The sequence below is a fragment of the Sceloporus occidentalis genome, unplaced genomic scaffold (genome assembly GCF_023333645.1).
Source record: "Sceloporus occidentalis isolate IW3139 unplaced genomic scaffold, rSceOcc1.0.p SCAF_5, whole genome shotgun sequence".
NCBI classification, from domain to species: domain Eukaryota; kingdom Metazoa; phylum Chordata; class Lepidosauria; order Squamata; family Phrynosomatidae; genus Sceloporus; species Sceloporus occidentalis.
Window position 1 is genome coordinate 182,198,909 of NW_028316985.1, and position 15,057 is coordinate 182,213,965.

The 15,057-nt window shown below is 38.9% G+C and overlaps 1 protein-coding gene across 3 annotated transcripts in view; it reads right to left on the reverse strand.

The window, feature by feature from the left end:
* Positions 1-15,057, reverse strand: part of LOC149313245 (catenin alpha-2) — a 609,699-nt gene that overhangs the window by 510,475 nt on the left and 84,167 nt on the right. For all 3 annotated transcript variants that reach the window (XM_089526338.1, XM_089526340.1, XM_089526339.1), the window contains exon 2: positions 12,965-13,071. In XM_089526338.1, coding sequence (XP_089382464.1) covers positions 12,965-13,066 — 102 coding nt within the window. In that variant the 5' untranslated portion in view covers positions 13,067-13,071. The remainder of the gene's footprint in view (positions 1-12,964; positions 13,072-15,057) is intronic.

Below are 15,057 nucleotides of genomic sequence, written 5' to 3' on the forward strand. Positions count from 1 at the left end.
AGTTAATTGTCATTGTTGTTGGGTGCAAAAAGAGGAATCACTCAAAGTGGCTAGCAAAGGCATAAACACAATAACTAGTATTTTAAAATTCAAAGACACAGCCATGCAAGCAGTATGCAAAGAGATCATGCAGCACCTTTGAGATCAAATGTGTAGAAGCTGTAGAATCTGAAGAAGACCAAGTCTACAAACCCTCATGCTACAAGTTCTTTTGAACAGTTAGTCTCAAAAGTGATGCAAGATTCCTTTGTGTAATAATTTTTAAAACGCATTAAACAGGACACACTAACAAAGAACACAAAGGGACCATTCAGACTACACTTTACCCCGGATAAGAAATCGATTATTTCATGTGAAGTTCATATTGGCCCTGAATCTCCCACAAGCAAATCAGAGGCATGCACAAGCGTTTCATGTTAAATGCCCCTTAACGCAGGTCATTTGCAATCGGGGCAAAAGCCGTCTCTTTTGGAAAAAAAACGGGTTCTGCTGAATATGAACTTGCCCTCAGTCATAATCGGATCAAGTTCAGGGGAGGGATTTAGGTCAGAAGGAGGGCAGAGAGCGAGCATTCCCTCCACTCATCGGGGCGAAGGAGGAGGAGGAGGAGGAGGAGGAGGAAAGAGCCGGAGGAAGGATGCAAAAAAGGGGAATCTGACAGGAGGCAAAGGGTGACAGGCGGCAAAAAGGGGGAATTGGGGTGACTGACGGGGGCTGCAAAGGGTAGTCAGAAGGAGGGCAGAGGGGGAAACTGCAGAAAGTGATGGAGCAGGAGGAGGATGAGGATGAAGGAGCCGGGGGGAAGAAGGGGGCCATGGAGGGCATTCTATAACGGAGCAGGAGGCGGTGAAAGAAGAGGAAGGAGGAAGGGCATGTCAGAGGGCCAGAGCAAGTCAAGCCTCTGCTCTCCAGCAGGGACTTTTCCCTTTTTATTTTTATTTTTTTAAAATGATATTTGGCAAAAAAAATGTGCATGGTTTTTGCTTCAGGTAAATATATATTAGATAGAACGTGGCTAGCTGCTTGTTCACTTTCCCTTTCATTTCCTTGCTTCCAGCAAAGGAAATGCTGCAAAGGGCACTTTGCAAGACTTTTTTTCCTTTGCGAATGAATGCTACAATGCGAATGTTACAACGTTTCTCTTTCCAATTTGTCAAATTGATACACACAGAATGCTTTTGCTACTGTCTCTAAGGAATTCAGGGGTAGCCTAGGAAAAGCAAAGAATGCATGGCATTGCTTCCTTTTCTGGCATTCCGAGGTGAGGAATTTATTATTATTATTATTATTATTATTATTACTACTACTACTACTACTACTACTACATGAGGCATTCTGGGGTGGCAAGTAGGAAAGATGCAGGATGCAGAGATGGAATTAGCTTGCATTTGGGGGTTGAAAACAGGGCCAAGGGCAGATCATAACCTGCGCTGACCCAAATATCCACAACATACACACACGGGAGGTTTTTAAATTTGACAAAATGTGTGCATTCTGGCACCTGGTTCTTTAAAAAAAAAAGGAGGGGGGGAAGCATACTTCCAATGGGCCAATGAGTTCTGGAAACGTCACCTATGACGATTGTGGAACTAAATTTGATTGACAGCCAGGCGCCTTCATTTTAAACCCGAATTCTCCAAGAGGGCATTCGGGTTAAAATACCCTGATTGGTAGTCAGCACTTGCTTCCGGAGGGATCCGAGGAGGGAGAAACCGAAGCTTCCCAGTTCCTTCCAGCGCAAAAGTGCCAGTGAGATGGGACCAAAGTCAAGACCAAGTGAATAAATAAAATTAAGTAACAGTAAAACTAGAAATGAAATGTGAAAGGCAAATGTCTTAAAGTGTATTCAAAATATACAACTTTTAAATGCACTGTTCTGCTGAAGTTCTTGATTATACATAAAGGAGTAGAAACTTGGAAAACATACCAGTAACTTTGGCTAGTTGATGACAATCACTTGCTGCTATAGAGGCTAATATTAAGACAATAACTTTCTCACACTCAGATTCAGCCCCAGAATGATTCTGTAAACCATTCTAGCCAGGATTTCCAATGAATGATATCTCTCATACAGCCAGGTATATCTTCATAATCTGCTTTATAACGTAGCTACAGCAAAATGCTAGTCTACATACAGGTGCTTTTATGTAATTGTTAGAACTGCTCATCGAGTGGTGCCTGTGGTGCAAAGGCCATCAATACAACTCATAGATGAGACTTCTAGCAATTTGTAATTGCTGGCGGTCAATAAAAATAACAACACACATGCATCCACTCATTGACGGTTTATGCTAGCAGTGCGTTTAAAAAGTGTGATTCATTCATGACTCCAAAACAGAAGAATAACCACTCATAGAAACAGAGGCACAATGATAACAGCAATCTCTCTTTATTGGTACATACAGAAAACAGGCTTCTGCATTTGTCAATATTTTCTAAGAAAGTGGCCCAGATAGCCCCTTTATAATGAGATATCTGTGAAAATTTCTACCTGTAAAATCATGTTAAGCCTTTTCAAGGTTTTTTTAAAAAATGACAAAAATACAGGTACTTTATTTAAATATAGAATCATAGAATCACAGAATCATAGAGTTGGAAGAGACCGCACGGGCCATCCAGTCCAACCCCCTGCCATGTAGGAAATCCAAATCAAAGCATCCCCAGCTGTAAGGCAGGAGAGAAAAACTTCCAAGGGTCCAAGGGCCAATGTACCCTTCTTCTGAAAACTGCCACGTGTTTAATCCCCCACCATCCACTAGTACCACGGTCTTCCAAAATTTGGAGAGGAATTTAAAGCAAGAATACTATTAGATACTATGTTATGTTATGCTATGTTATTTAGGTTCAAAACAAATAACAAGGGAAGCATGTATAGTGGGCCCTCATTATCTGCAGACCTGCTATCAGCGGATTTCAGCATCTGTGGATGGCAAACCCACATTGTCCCCAATGGCAGCACATGTACATGGCCACACCACTATTAGGGACAGCCCGTTGTTCCTAGTGGCAGCATGTGCACACGGCCGCACCGCTATTAGGGACAACGGGACTTCAGCCCCCCATCCTGTTGTCCCTAATGGTGGTGCGCCACATGCATGCACTGCCATTGGAGACAACAGGACTTCAGCATCTGCAGATTTTAGTATACGCGGGGGGGGGGGTGCGGAATGGATTCCCCACAGATACCAAGGTCCCAAGTGTATTTTGTTTTAAACTGAAACTGCACTTTCTAGAGGTTTCTGGGAACGTGATGCTCCCTTAAATCAAGGTGTGTACTCCACAGAACGCATATTTAAAGCCCAAAAGAAATGCAGCTCAAAAGTACAGTTCTCAGTCAGTATGGGCTACACAAATGACTGGGGGCACATAAAACCCCAAGGCCTCATGATGCACACCACCACTGTAATAAATTCACAGTTAGCAAACAGAAGGAGAAAATATTCCTGACCATATTGCTATAAAACTTTAACTAACCACCTAGTTATTTTAAACATTTCATACTATGTGGTTGTTACAACTGGTAAATGGAAACCTAAACCATGAAAATGAGACTGAAAATATTGTTTGACAAGGAACTGATTCATTTTTGTGCCAACAGAAGCAATAGATGGGACTCGTCCACACATAGCCTGGTGAGCTGCATGTTTGTGATAGGTTTGACATTTACATCATCCTACCTTTTATGGGGGCTTAGGAAAATTCACAGCAAAACCAAATGGTTTAATTCCTGACACTGACACTAGGAATGGCAGGATTTGAACATCTCATAAATCATTAGCCATAATAAAATCCCAGGTATTTCTCCATAGTAAGAACATACTCCTGGCCATGGATCAATGTGGATTCAATAGACTTTTGGAAGACACTCAGATTCTAGTTTTGAAAGTCACCAAGAACTTTCACTTCAGGCTGACTCTTCATAAATTGCCATCCATGGTTTATGGTGAGGCATAAAATAGTCATTAGACGGCCACACACAAGGGCTATGTAGCAGTCAAATCAATGATGGAATGTATTGTAAGATTTCAACATGAAGTAGAATTCAAAGGTATTGAACTGAGTTTTAATAAAGTCTTCTTAGAGCTAATACAAACCCTAAACTGTACTTAAACTTATCTATGGTTAAAACAACTATGAAAATGCACCACCTTCATAAACTACCATTTGTTGCTGGCTTGATTGATAAAATATAGTTGAAACTAACCCCTGTTTATCTGGATTTGAAAAACATGGCAAGCTCTGATCTAAATCTAAAAGTTGATTAATTAACTCTAAAATTAATCTAGATGAAAGCTACAGTTTTGATGGTCGAAATTCTAGAACAAATGTGACTGAAAATCAGTCAAGACCCTTCATAGTGCCTATTATGCACCTGTAAGATTGACCAGAAAATCATGTTATGCTTATAGAGCTGCATCCTGAGTCTTTCATCCAATAAGATTATTCCACATGGCGAGAAACCTTTAGGGACCAGGCCTACAAAGATCAGCAGTGGAAATGACAGCTACCTGCTCTAAATATCTGACAGGCACTTTCAGGAGAAAGTTGCTTGAATTTGCTCAGTACCTGCCACCACACTTATCACAAAACCTAAAGAAGTGTCTAGTGCACCATCTGTTCAGATCTCTTGGGATCAATTACACTTAATGTAGCCTGAAAATGTGGATAAGACATCTGAATCAGTTAATCTGTCACATGTAAACTTCATCCTTTTCCTTCTTGGCTATGAAGATCTAGCAGAGCAGGATTGATGGGTGGGTTCAGTGGGTGGTAAATGTTTCATTCTGTCAGGAGTTTGTTCTACTGCTTTGACGGAGGCTATGGTATACTCTCTCTTGAAGAGGACCTTTATTGACTCAGAGATGTATGAAAACTGTGGTACTGCACTATTGCAAACATCCCTGGTTGAACAACTTCAGGTATTCTTGGGCCCATTTCAGTCTGTTTCAGGTCAGAACATGGTACTGAAACAGTGTGAATTGTTCTAATTGACAACCTACCTTGAGAAAAAAAAGTAGTGGAATGCTACCTGGTTGATTTTCCTGTATCTCTCAGCAGGTTCAAGGCATCAGACCCATGTGTATGGTTCTGTCATGATCATATGATGGCATGCTGATATAACGATGTAGAGTTGCTCCTCCTTTCTCGCAGACTTGAGGTTCATGATCTTGAATATTCATCGAGGGGCGACCTCGTTATTTTTTATGGGGCACCCCCCCGGCACTGCCTCCCACATCTGCCCAGATGCCATCCAAATTGCATGGCCGCCCCTTTGATCAGCCACACATTCACACATGTGATTCTCCACCAGTTCAGGTCATCAGTGTATGAATGATACATTGGCAAAGCACAAACATATAGGAACCCCCTACATGCCCCCTTCACCCCATGCCTCCTGTTGGACTGACTGGTTTGTGTAAGTTGTCAATACATCCATTTGAGCTACTGCATTATTTCTTTGCTTTGTCACAGCCCCACACTCCTGCTGGGTTGTTTATATGAAGGCACAAAGATGCACATTTTCCACCTTGAGACAGACTTCTTTTTGTTCTGGTTCTTAGTCCCAGAGAGCAGCTTTGGTCAAGTTTTCATCTGCTTTCGAGCCATGAGTCATCTAAACACTTCACCTTCAAAACAGCTGGAAGCGACTTTATTTTGCCCATCTGTTTCACTCCATAATGTTAGCAAATATGCGGCAGTGAATCAGACTTTCCTGGTCAACAATGAACCAAGGGGTTATAGTACTTTCAGAAGATCAAGACTTCAACACTATATTGGTTATTCATATCCTCCCAAGTTCATCACACTTTTAGAAGTGTGTTTTATCTTAGGTTCTAATGGTTATCCTCAGCTAATGAGGTATGATGGTTTGAGTGTTAGACTAGGACTCTGAGCGACAGAGGCCGGAATCCTCTCTCAACCATGGAAACCCACTGAGTGCCCTTAGACCAATCGCAATATCTCAGCTCACAGGAAGGAAATAACAAACTTCTGAATAAACCCTATGATAGAGTCACATAAGTTACAGTAGATTTGAAGGCACATAATAACAATTATAAGCATCTCAACATGCTACAGCTACCATCTCTGAAAACTGTTTCTGCCAGGAAAGTGCACAGAGCATTGCCTTTCAAATTTAAGAACCATTATCTATTCAAAGAACTCCCAGCACCAAGACAAGAGTGACTGGTAATGCTACTGAACTCATCAGCACTCATGCAAACACATTCCAAACGTAGGAACTACTTCCATATCAAAAATGGAAACGAGAAATAGAAGATAAATGCAAGGAGAGGACAGAGCCAGAGAAATAATGGAAAGGACAAGCAGTCAAGATGGAACATAGGTAGCATCTAAAATGGAACCTTTTTGTATCTGCAAAACACGACTGGGTGGAAAGTTCACCCAAAACTTAACTTGTGCCATTATGGGCAAAACTTAATATAGGGTGGTATCCACTATGCTTCCCATCCTATCAAATGCTTAATAGCAATGCCCAGTGTTGTAAATGAGCACATTTTGGAATATTTGGGACAAATCTTGTGATCCCAGCCAAATTTATATCAAATGATTTTTACTTTTAAAAGAAGCAAAAAAAAATCAACTATCAGTATGGAGCAGACAAGGAAGCACAGATGAGTTTTATTGTTTCTGTTGAAATTATCAGTCATTTGTACAACTACTATCTTACAATTTCATCTCTAGGGAGTAGCATACTTCAAAATCTCAAGATGTACCTGAAGAGATGTTATTATCACTATAAAACAATTTTCTAGGCAACAGTGTGATATAGTTAAACATGCAGTTATTCAGCCCATGTGCACTGAAAATAAAAATTAAAAATTAAAACACACAGAAGGAAAGAACCGGGATGGCTTTTTGTCTGCAGTGCTACGTTTTGATGTGGGAAACAGATGTTGAGGATTGTCACTCAGCTGAACAGAGTACAGATGTGCCAATCTGCATACCTTGGGTTTATCTGAACACCTTGGGCTCAGTGAAGTTCTCCAATTCCTACCTCATTCCAATGACCACTTCATTCCAATTCGGCTGGTTGTGAGATCTTTTTGCTTATTTGTTTTCTGCACAGAAATTTGTATATGCTTCTGTGTACATTATCACAACATACATATTTTATTCTTAAAAGGTTAATCATCAAAAGGTCTCCAGCTTCTTCCAATAAGCTTGGTTGTTCACATGCATTTTCAATCTGCAGATTTTGTCTTGAGCAAATCAGAATGCAAACCTCTACATATATGGTTTTCTGACTGCAAAATGGGTTTGGATTTGGTTCCAGGAATTAGGTACTTGATAAAGCTGTATAAGCTTGAGAACCCAACATGTATTTCATCTCAACCTAGCACATTTTGGAGCATGTCATTATCTCTCCGACTAACTTCTCACTAAAATTTATTGTGAATCTAAGGCTGCAGCCTTATACATACTCATCATTTGAGCTTGGAAGGAAACCACATTGACTATAGTGAGACTTACTTCTGAGTCAACATGCATAAGACTATGCTGTAAATGAACCAAACTGTGGATCACAGAGGGAAAATAAATATGTCCAAATAGTAGGGGAAATAAGATTTGATTTGCAAACTCTAAGAAAAACCTAAACTAAAAAATGTAAGGAAAGCACATTTCTCTTGTAATTGTTTATGGGGCAAGGTGATAAACAGGAAACAAAACGCAGGGATAAAACTGACTGAACTTCATGGAGAGGGGTTTTGCTTGCATTCTGATATTGTTCCAGGAATGTAAGAGAACCTCCTGAAGTCTATCTTCTTAACTTAAACTAAAAACAAAACACAACTCTGCTATTCCAGAGTAATAACCCAAAATACAAACATGATTTTGAAGAATTGTAGAATCAGTTGAAAAAAAGTCATATACAGTGGGTCCTTGGTATCTGCTGGGGTTTAGTTCCTGCACTTTCATGGATACAAAAATTGTGTCCTTTATATAAAATGGCAAAATCAAGGTTTGTTTGTGGATTTAAAAAAAAAAAACACTTTCATGCCATGGATGGTTAAATCTGTGGATGTAGAATCCGTAGATACAAGAGCCAACTATATAGAACAAAAAAAAAAAAGTCAAGGCAACAAATGTACCGTACTGGAAAAGAATGTATCCCTGGATATGGTGCCACTCCTAACTAGATAAGTAATTCTACCCCTAACTTGCACACTAAAGGAAGTGGATATGTAGCCTTCTCACTTCCTGCCAAACCTCTCTATGTTCCTATTGATTACAGAATTGTCCTGTCAAATACTGTATCTACCCTACATTTAATTTGTTGTTGCATATCCTCCTTGGTTGAGAAGCTCTCATTAAGGTATTAGGTTCTGAATGGTACAAAGTAATCTCCTTTCCAGTGCCAGATCCTATTACACCGTGAATCCTGGTGAATCACAGCAGTAGAAATGAAGTCTCCTGTGCTAAATTAGGGATGGGCAATTTATCCAGCACCAAAGGCTAAGTTGGAAGTGTTGGAAATATTGGTATATACATTAAGCAGAGTGCTGCATGCCCTAGTACAGTGATGGCGAACCTATGGCACAAGAAGTGGCACTCAGAGCCCTCTCTGTGAGCACACACACCATCACCTCAGCACAGAGTTCACCAGAATTTGTTACTAGAAAGTCAGAGGGATATGGCACTTTGCAATAAATAAGTGGGTTTTGGTTTGCAGTTTGGGCACTCAGTCTCTAAAACATTTGCCATCACTGCCCTAGTACAAAATGAGCCTCTAGTATAAAACAGGATGGAAATATGCAGGATGCTCTGATAAGGTTAAGAAACAAAATTTATTGCTGCAAGAAATCCATCCAAAATAGGAAAGTAAACAGTCAAAAGAAAATGACCTATGCTTCAGTAGAGGAGTCTCTAGTGCTGACTCTCATGTGTGCATTTATGAGTCAGCCTGAGGCTGAGAAGTCTCATGGATGCTTCCTTCTGAGACAAAGGGTTGGAAAAACACAAATCCTAACTTTTGAAGAGAAACGGATGGGAGAAAATTCCTTCTGCAGGTAGGAGCTAGAAAAAATGTGAATTATATAGAGAGAATACATGCACTTGAGAGTTTATCCTGGATTACCAAAGAAACAAGTTTTGATACTTATTCACTTCCAACACGAAGTACATCATAAGCCACACAAAATTTGCATTTTAAGTGCATATGATTAATGTATTACAGACAGCATTTTCACTGAATCTGTTAAAAGTTCAAATGTGTAGACAGATTGCTCCTATCCTATCAAATTTTTATCATGTACCTTGCTTTGATAATTTTAAATGAAACTATGATAGCTTCATTGAAAAAAAACCCCTCATTTCCTGTAGCAATATTATAGAATATTAAAAATCCTGAACTTGGAGGAAAACCAATTATCTCCCTTATTTCTTCCCAAATAGTTGGATAGTTGAACCTGAGCCTTGTGTTCTGGGGAATAAGAGCATACCTCAAGCACTAAATTGCTTTGGGAGTCCGGTATTGTTGTCCACAGGGACAAAGCAATTCTGTGGAGGTGGCAGCTCCTTTGAAGATTTCTAGTGTGACACGAGACACTTTCGGAGAGACAGAGGGACACTTTACCATTAAGCAACAACACCTGACATTGCTAGTTTTCCTCTTTTCTCCTCTTTTTGTCATAGCTTTTACATTACAAGCAGGGCCAGCCTTGCATTTATTAACCTGAAAGTCACTCAGGGAACCCTTCCTGAAGAACAAATAAATAAGCAGTGAAGGAAAGAAAGGCAGTGCGATCCTCCATAAAGGCTTAGGCAAGAGACAAAAGGCTACCTAAGAAAGAAAGAACTTTGAAGGGGAAGACGAAGATGAAGACGAAGATCTTTCTTTACCTACCACCAACATCTTTTATGCCAATACCAGTATTCACAGTTTCAGAGTTTCAACCATGACCTAGCAAAAAATACCACTCTATCAGAATTCCTTGTTCTCTGTGGACAGCAACCCAGCTGCCCAACTCTGCAGGAGCTAAGCCTCACAGAGCATCATGACTAATTGATCTATGAGTTAGGAAGTCCTTGGACTGATCCACACAAATTTACTAGTTAACTCAAGAAACACAAATCTCTTTCATCCTTTCCCACAACCTGACTTGCGTTTCAGGGTTGTTGTAAAGATTCCAACAACGCTGTATGCATCGTACTCTGAAGCAGCACTAGTAAATGATAAACAGTAGCCCCTTGGTATCCACTGGGGTTTAGTTTCAGGACCTCCCATGGATACCAAAATCTGTGGATGCACAAGTCCCATTAAATACAATGAGATAGTAAAATGTGTCCCTTATATTGCAAAATCAAAGGTTGCTTTTCAGAATTTATTTCCTAAAAAATATTTTCAAGCTGTGGATGTCTGAATCCATGGGGAAAGAATCTGTGGATACAGAGGGCCAACTATAGTACTCTTTAGAACTATTTCGTACTATTTACATATTTAGAACATGTTTCAGAAAGCATCAATATTTGATTCTTAAAGGAGAAAAACAAAAGGATAGTGATTTCATCAGAGTCCTCCCATATGCTCCACTGTTCTCATCATCAACCTCTGCATACATGGGTTGAGGAAAATAGGTTTCCTGCATTCAACATCAATATTCTAACCACTGAGCACACATGGCCTCTCTTCTTTACACCGATAATCATTTTAACAAGTTAAACTACTGATATCTAGATAAGAGTGATGAGGCATGCCTGAGAAGTGGAAGATTGTTTCTGTCCTTGACTTGGCTGTCAGCAGATAAGCAAAATGAGCTGTTAGTGGTATTTATTTAGTCAGAAAATGTCATTCCCCTACCTGCCAAGGGCAAAGAGAGACTTTGCATTTCCATCTTCTTAATGAACATCCACCAATCCTATTTTGTTATACTTTCCTAATAGCTTTCTTAGGATGACTCTAAATCTAATTTAAGAGCTGCAGAAAGGCAATGTCAGTGAGTAAACATTAGACAAAATTAAATACTTGAAGTGAAGGATAACAATTCCTTCATTTCAAAAGGATATTCTAATTCTAATCTATTCTGCAATCTGAATTGCTCCCATCACAATATTTGGGAAGAAATATAAATTTAGTTCCATTAGATACAGAAAATCCTTTCATCCAGAAGATAAGTAATTTTTTCCTGCCTCTGTACATCTTGTTTTATGCTTTTAATGTACAAGACTTCAGTCCAACTGTTGGCAATTTCCCAGTTTTATCTGCTGTAGAATGAAATATAATTGATGTCTTATCAGTGTTGTCCCCATAACCAGCATTTTTCATCTTAATCATCACCTGGTTTGTGAATATTTGGATTTTCCTGCAACAGTCATGTGAATGGAATGAACAATGTTTCTCAACAGTTAGAGATTAATATTTGAAATATCTTATAATATAAAAGGAACATTTGCCCTTCTTTTATCCTTCCATATTATGAGCATGCCTTATGCTCTTCTTCCACAGCAAGTGCTTTGTGCTTGTTCCTCCTATGATTACAGTTCCATATCTTTCTGTGTTGCACAGATGGCAAGAGAAGAGGCAGCATAGCGCAGTGGTTTGAGTATTGGACTATAACTCCGGAGGCCAGGGTATAAATCTTTTGCTCAGCCATGGAAACCTACTGGGTGACCTTGGACAAGCTACACTCTTAGCCTCAGGGGAAGGTGATGTCAATGAAACTGCTTGAAGGGGCACAACAACAGCAACAACAGGTGATAGGAGGGTCTCCAAAACATAGATACTGGAGAAATATGCATTAAAACAAGAGCAAAAGATATTAGAGCACTGTATCATTCCAACAGGTTAAGATTATATGTTTTTCCTCCCAAAAGCTTCTGCAGCAGTATCCGAAAGGCCATGAAGGGTGGAAGCGGGGGATGCTTATTTCACTGTAAGAAAACATAAAAGTCACAACTTTGTTTTAGGGGCCCTCTTCTGTGTCCGATCAGTCACGGCAACACACTGTGCAAGGACATGGGGAAGGGACTTCTCCGCTGTGGCACCCCAGGGAGTACCATTTGTGCCAATGCTGCTGCTGCTGTCTAGGTGCCAGCTAAAAACATGGTTGTTTAGGAAAGCTTTTAGGGGCTCACTGATTTTACAAAACCCTTCCACACACGTGGTGTCAACTCATTTTAAACTATCTAACCCTTTCAGTCGGTCTTTTAATTGGTGAATTTTTAAATATATTTTAAAGCTTTTCAAAATCATTTCAATTGTTTTAGACCATTTTAAATTTTGTTAGGTGGGTTTTACTGTATGCCGCCCTGAGTTCTTCTGATAAAGGGTGAGATATAAATATTTAATTAATAAATGTTCTACATTTATTCTTGTAACGTCAGCAAGAAATCCTTTTTAAACTCTTGCAATATTTTTAATGAGCCTAAATCATTGGGAGGGGGGGGCACAAAAAAACAGGAAATGTAGCTACTGTGTATTTCACAGAAAAGCATAAAATAATCCATTAGATCTCTTTACCAGGAAGCTTAAGTTTTAAAATTTTGAGAAACAAAAGGAGGGGAAATAAGGAGATTCATTCTCTAAAGTCAGGGGTACATATTTTAAAAATGTAGAGAACACAGAAAATAAATGTCATATGGAACTACATTGTGTGCAGTTATCATTCTTAATGTTCATAGTAGCCCTGTAAGATTTTATTTCTTTATTTTGAACACTGAATGGTCATTCCCATTTTAGCATATGATTAACTGAGAAAAGGAAAACTTGATCGTTCATAGGGACCTCCCATGCACTTAATACTTTACAGCATTCTTTTATTTGGTTTAATTTGGCTCACCATTCTTCAGAACCGAAACGTTCAATGAAGCTCAAAATATGTCATTATCTGACTATTTTTTCTGCCATACATTCATGAGGTTTCAGTACTACCGCAGGCACTATAAATATAATGATAACTGCGTACAGTATGACAAGACACAGATAAACAATTAGAAAACGTACCTGTGTAACTAGTGGCTCCAATAATCTTTCCACAGTAAGAGTTCTGATTTCCAAACTTTTGGGGTCCCATTTTAAAATGATTGGTGAAGTTGCAGAAGTCATGCTCCCTAAAAGAAAGACAACCAGTTATTTATGGTTCTGACATATACCGACTCACATGTAAATATAGCCATACCTTGAGACTGGGTTACATTTCATTATTAAGCAGCATTTTCACTAGTAATATGGAAATCACTTGAGTCTCCCTTATCTGAAATGCTTGGGACCAGAAGTGTTTTGGATTTCAGAATTTTTCGGATTTTGGAATAGCTGCATATACAGTCGGTCCTTCTTATACATGGATTTTTTATACTCGGATTTAAGCATACACGGTTTGAAAATGTTCCAAAAAAGTATAAATTTACCTTGATGTTCCATTTTTTATTAGGGACACCATTTTGCTATGTCATTATACTTAATGGGACTTGAGCATACACGGATTTTGTTATACACGGTGGATCTTGGAACCAAACCCCAGCGTATAACAAGGATCCACTGTACATAAAGATGTCTTGGAGATGAGACCCAAGTTGAACATGAAATTCATTTATGTTTTGTATGTACCTTACGCACATATCCTGAAGTTAATTTAATACATAATATTTTAAATAATTTTGTATATGAAACAAAATTTGTATACACTGAACTATCAGAAAGCAAAGATGTCACTATCTCAACCACTCACTTGGACAATTTTGGAGTATTTCAGATTTCAAAATTCCAGGTAAGCGATACTCAATTTGTAATTTTAGACATAGTGCTGAATAGCAGCCAAATGCACAAAAGGTGAGTCTGTATTATACTCATTTGTTTCCAAAGAATACAAACAGTGGATTTTGTCCCCCAAGAGAAATCTGAACAATTTTTTACACTTCTTTAAGATGCTGACTCTCTCCCTCCTCTCCCCCGCCCCACAAAAACTTGTGAGACACTACGCAATCAAGCCAGTTTCATTATGAGCAACATGACACACAACATAAATATTTTGTTGCATGCTATCTACGGAAATGTTATTCAGGTGGCATATTAAAAATGGTGCAATTTTATTCTAGCTTATTGCCAGAGGACATTAAAGTTCAACATTTGGGGTAGAGATAGGACTCAAGGGTTGCCCACCCAACAACAGTGCTTCAATTAACATTTAAAGTACATTAGTTTATTTTCATTGTTTAAAAGTTGTACAAAAAATGCTAAGAAACAAGGCAAGTTGGTTTGCTTATGCCTCCTTAAAGAAGTCCACTTTACACTTCAAGAATGACTGAGATAAAGAACTAAAGGAAATAAAGTGGCCTAGCAAAATATGGATGATCCCAGCTTAGACACAGTTTTTAAACTGATGTTCCATTGAGACACAGCTGTGTAGACAATTTCACAGAAATATGACACCGGCAGCTATGTACCTCTCCTTGAACTATCTTGGCATAAACCAGAAGCCTCTCAAAAGTGGAATCTAATTTGCCAACAGATGCTTTCAAACTTCATGACCTTTTCAGCTTAGTAGTCTTCTACCCAATAAAGAGACTATCAAGGGACTTAGTAATTATAGCGCAACCCGATTTCTTGCAAGTCAGGCAGTGCTGCAATCTATTCTTAACCAAGAAAAAAGAAATGAGAGATTCTCTCCCTCATTCAACTAAAGAACTGAATTAATATAATGTGATTTGTTTTATCATGTAAAAATGATATTAGGAAAGAAGAAAAATAAAAAACCCACACAGAACAAGAATACAAGTACAATTGTTTCCTTGGGGGCGGGGGATATATGTTGGTGAATACATTGCAATTTAAGACCCACAGATAAAGAAAGACAAAGAAGCCAAGGCCACAGTCCATTGATATAGCACCACAATTCCTCATTCAACTCATTCTTGAAACCTGGTATAGCATATTTGTTAACTAGCCACAAATATTTTATTTAAAATATTATGGGTTTCTTTTCTTGTGCAGATTAAGTAAGTGTTTCCAAAAGCAAAGGAAAATGCTACGGGACTCAAGGCTACAGTGCCATATTTGAATAACAGCAAATACTTCAGCTGCAAACATAGCCATTGAGC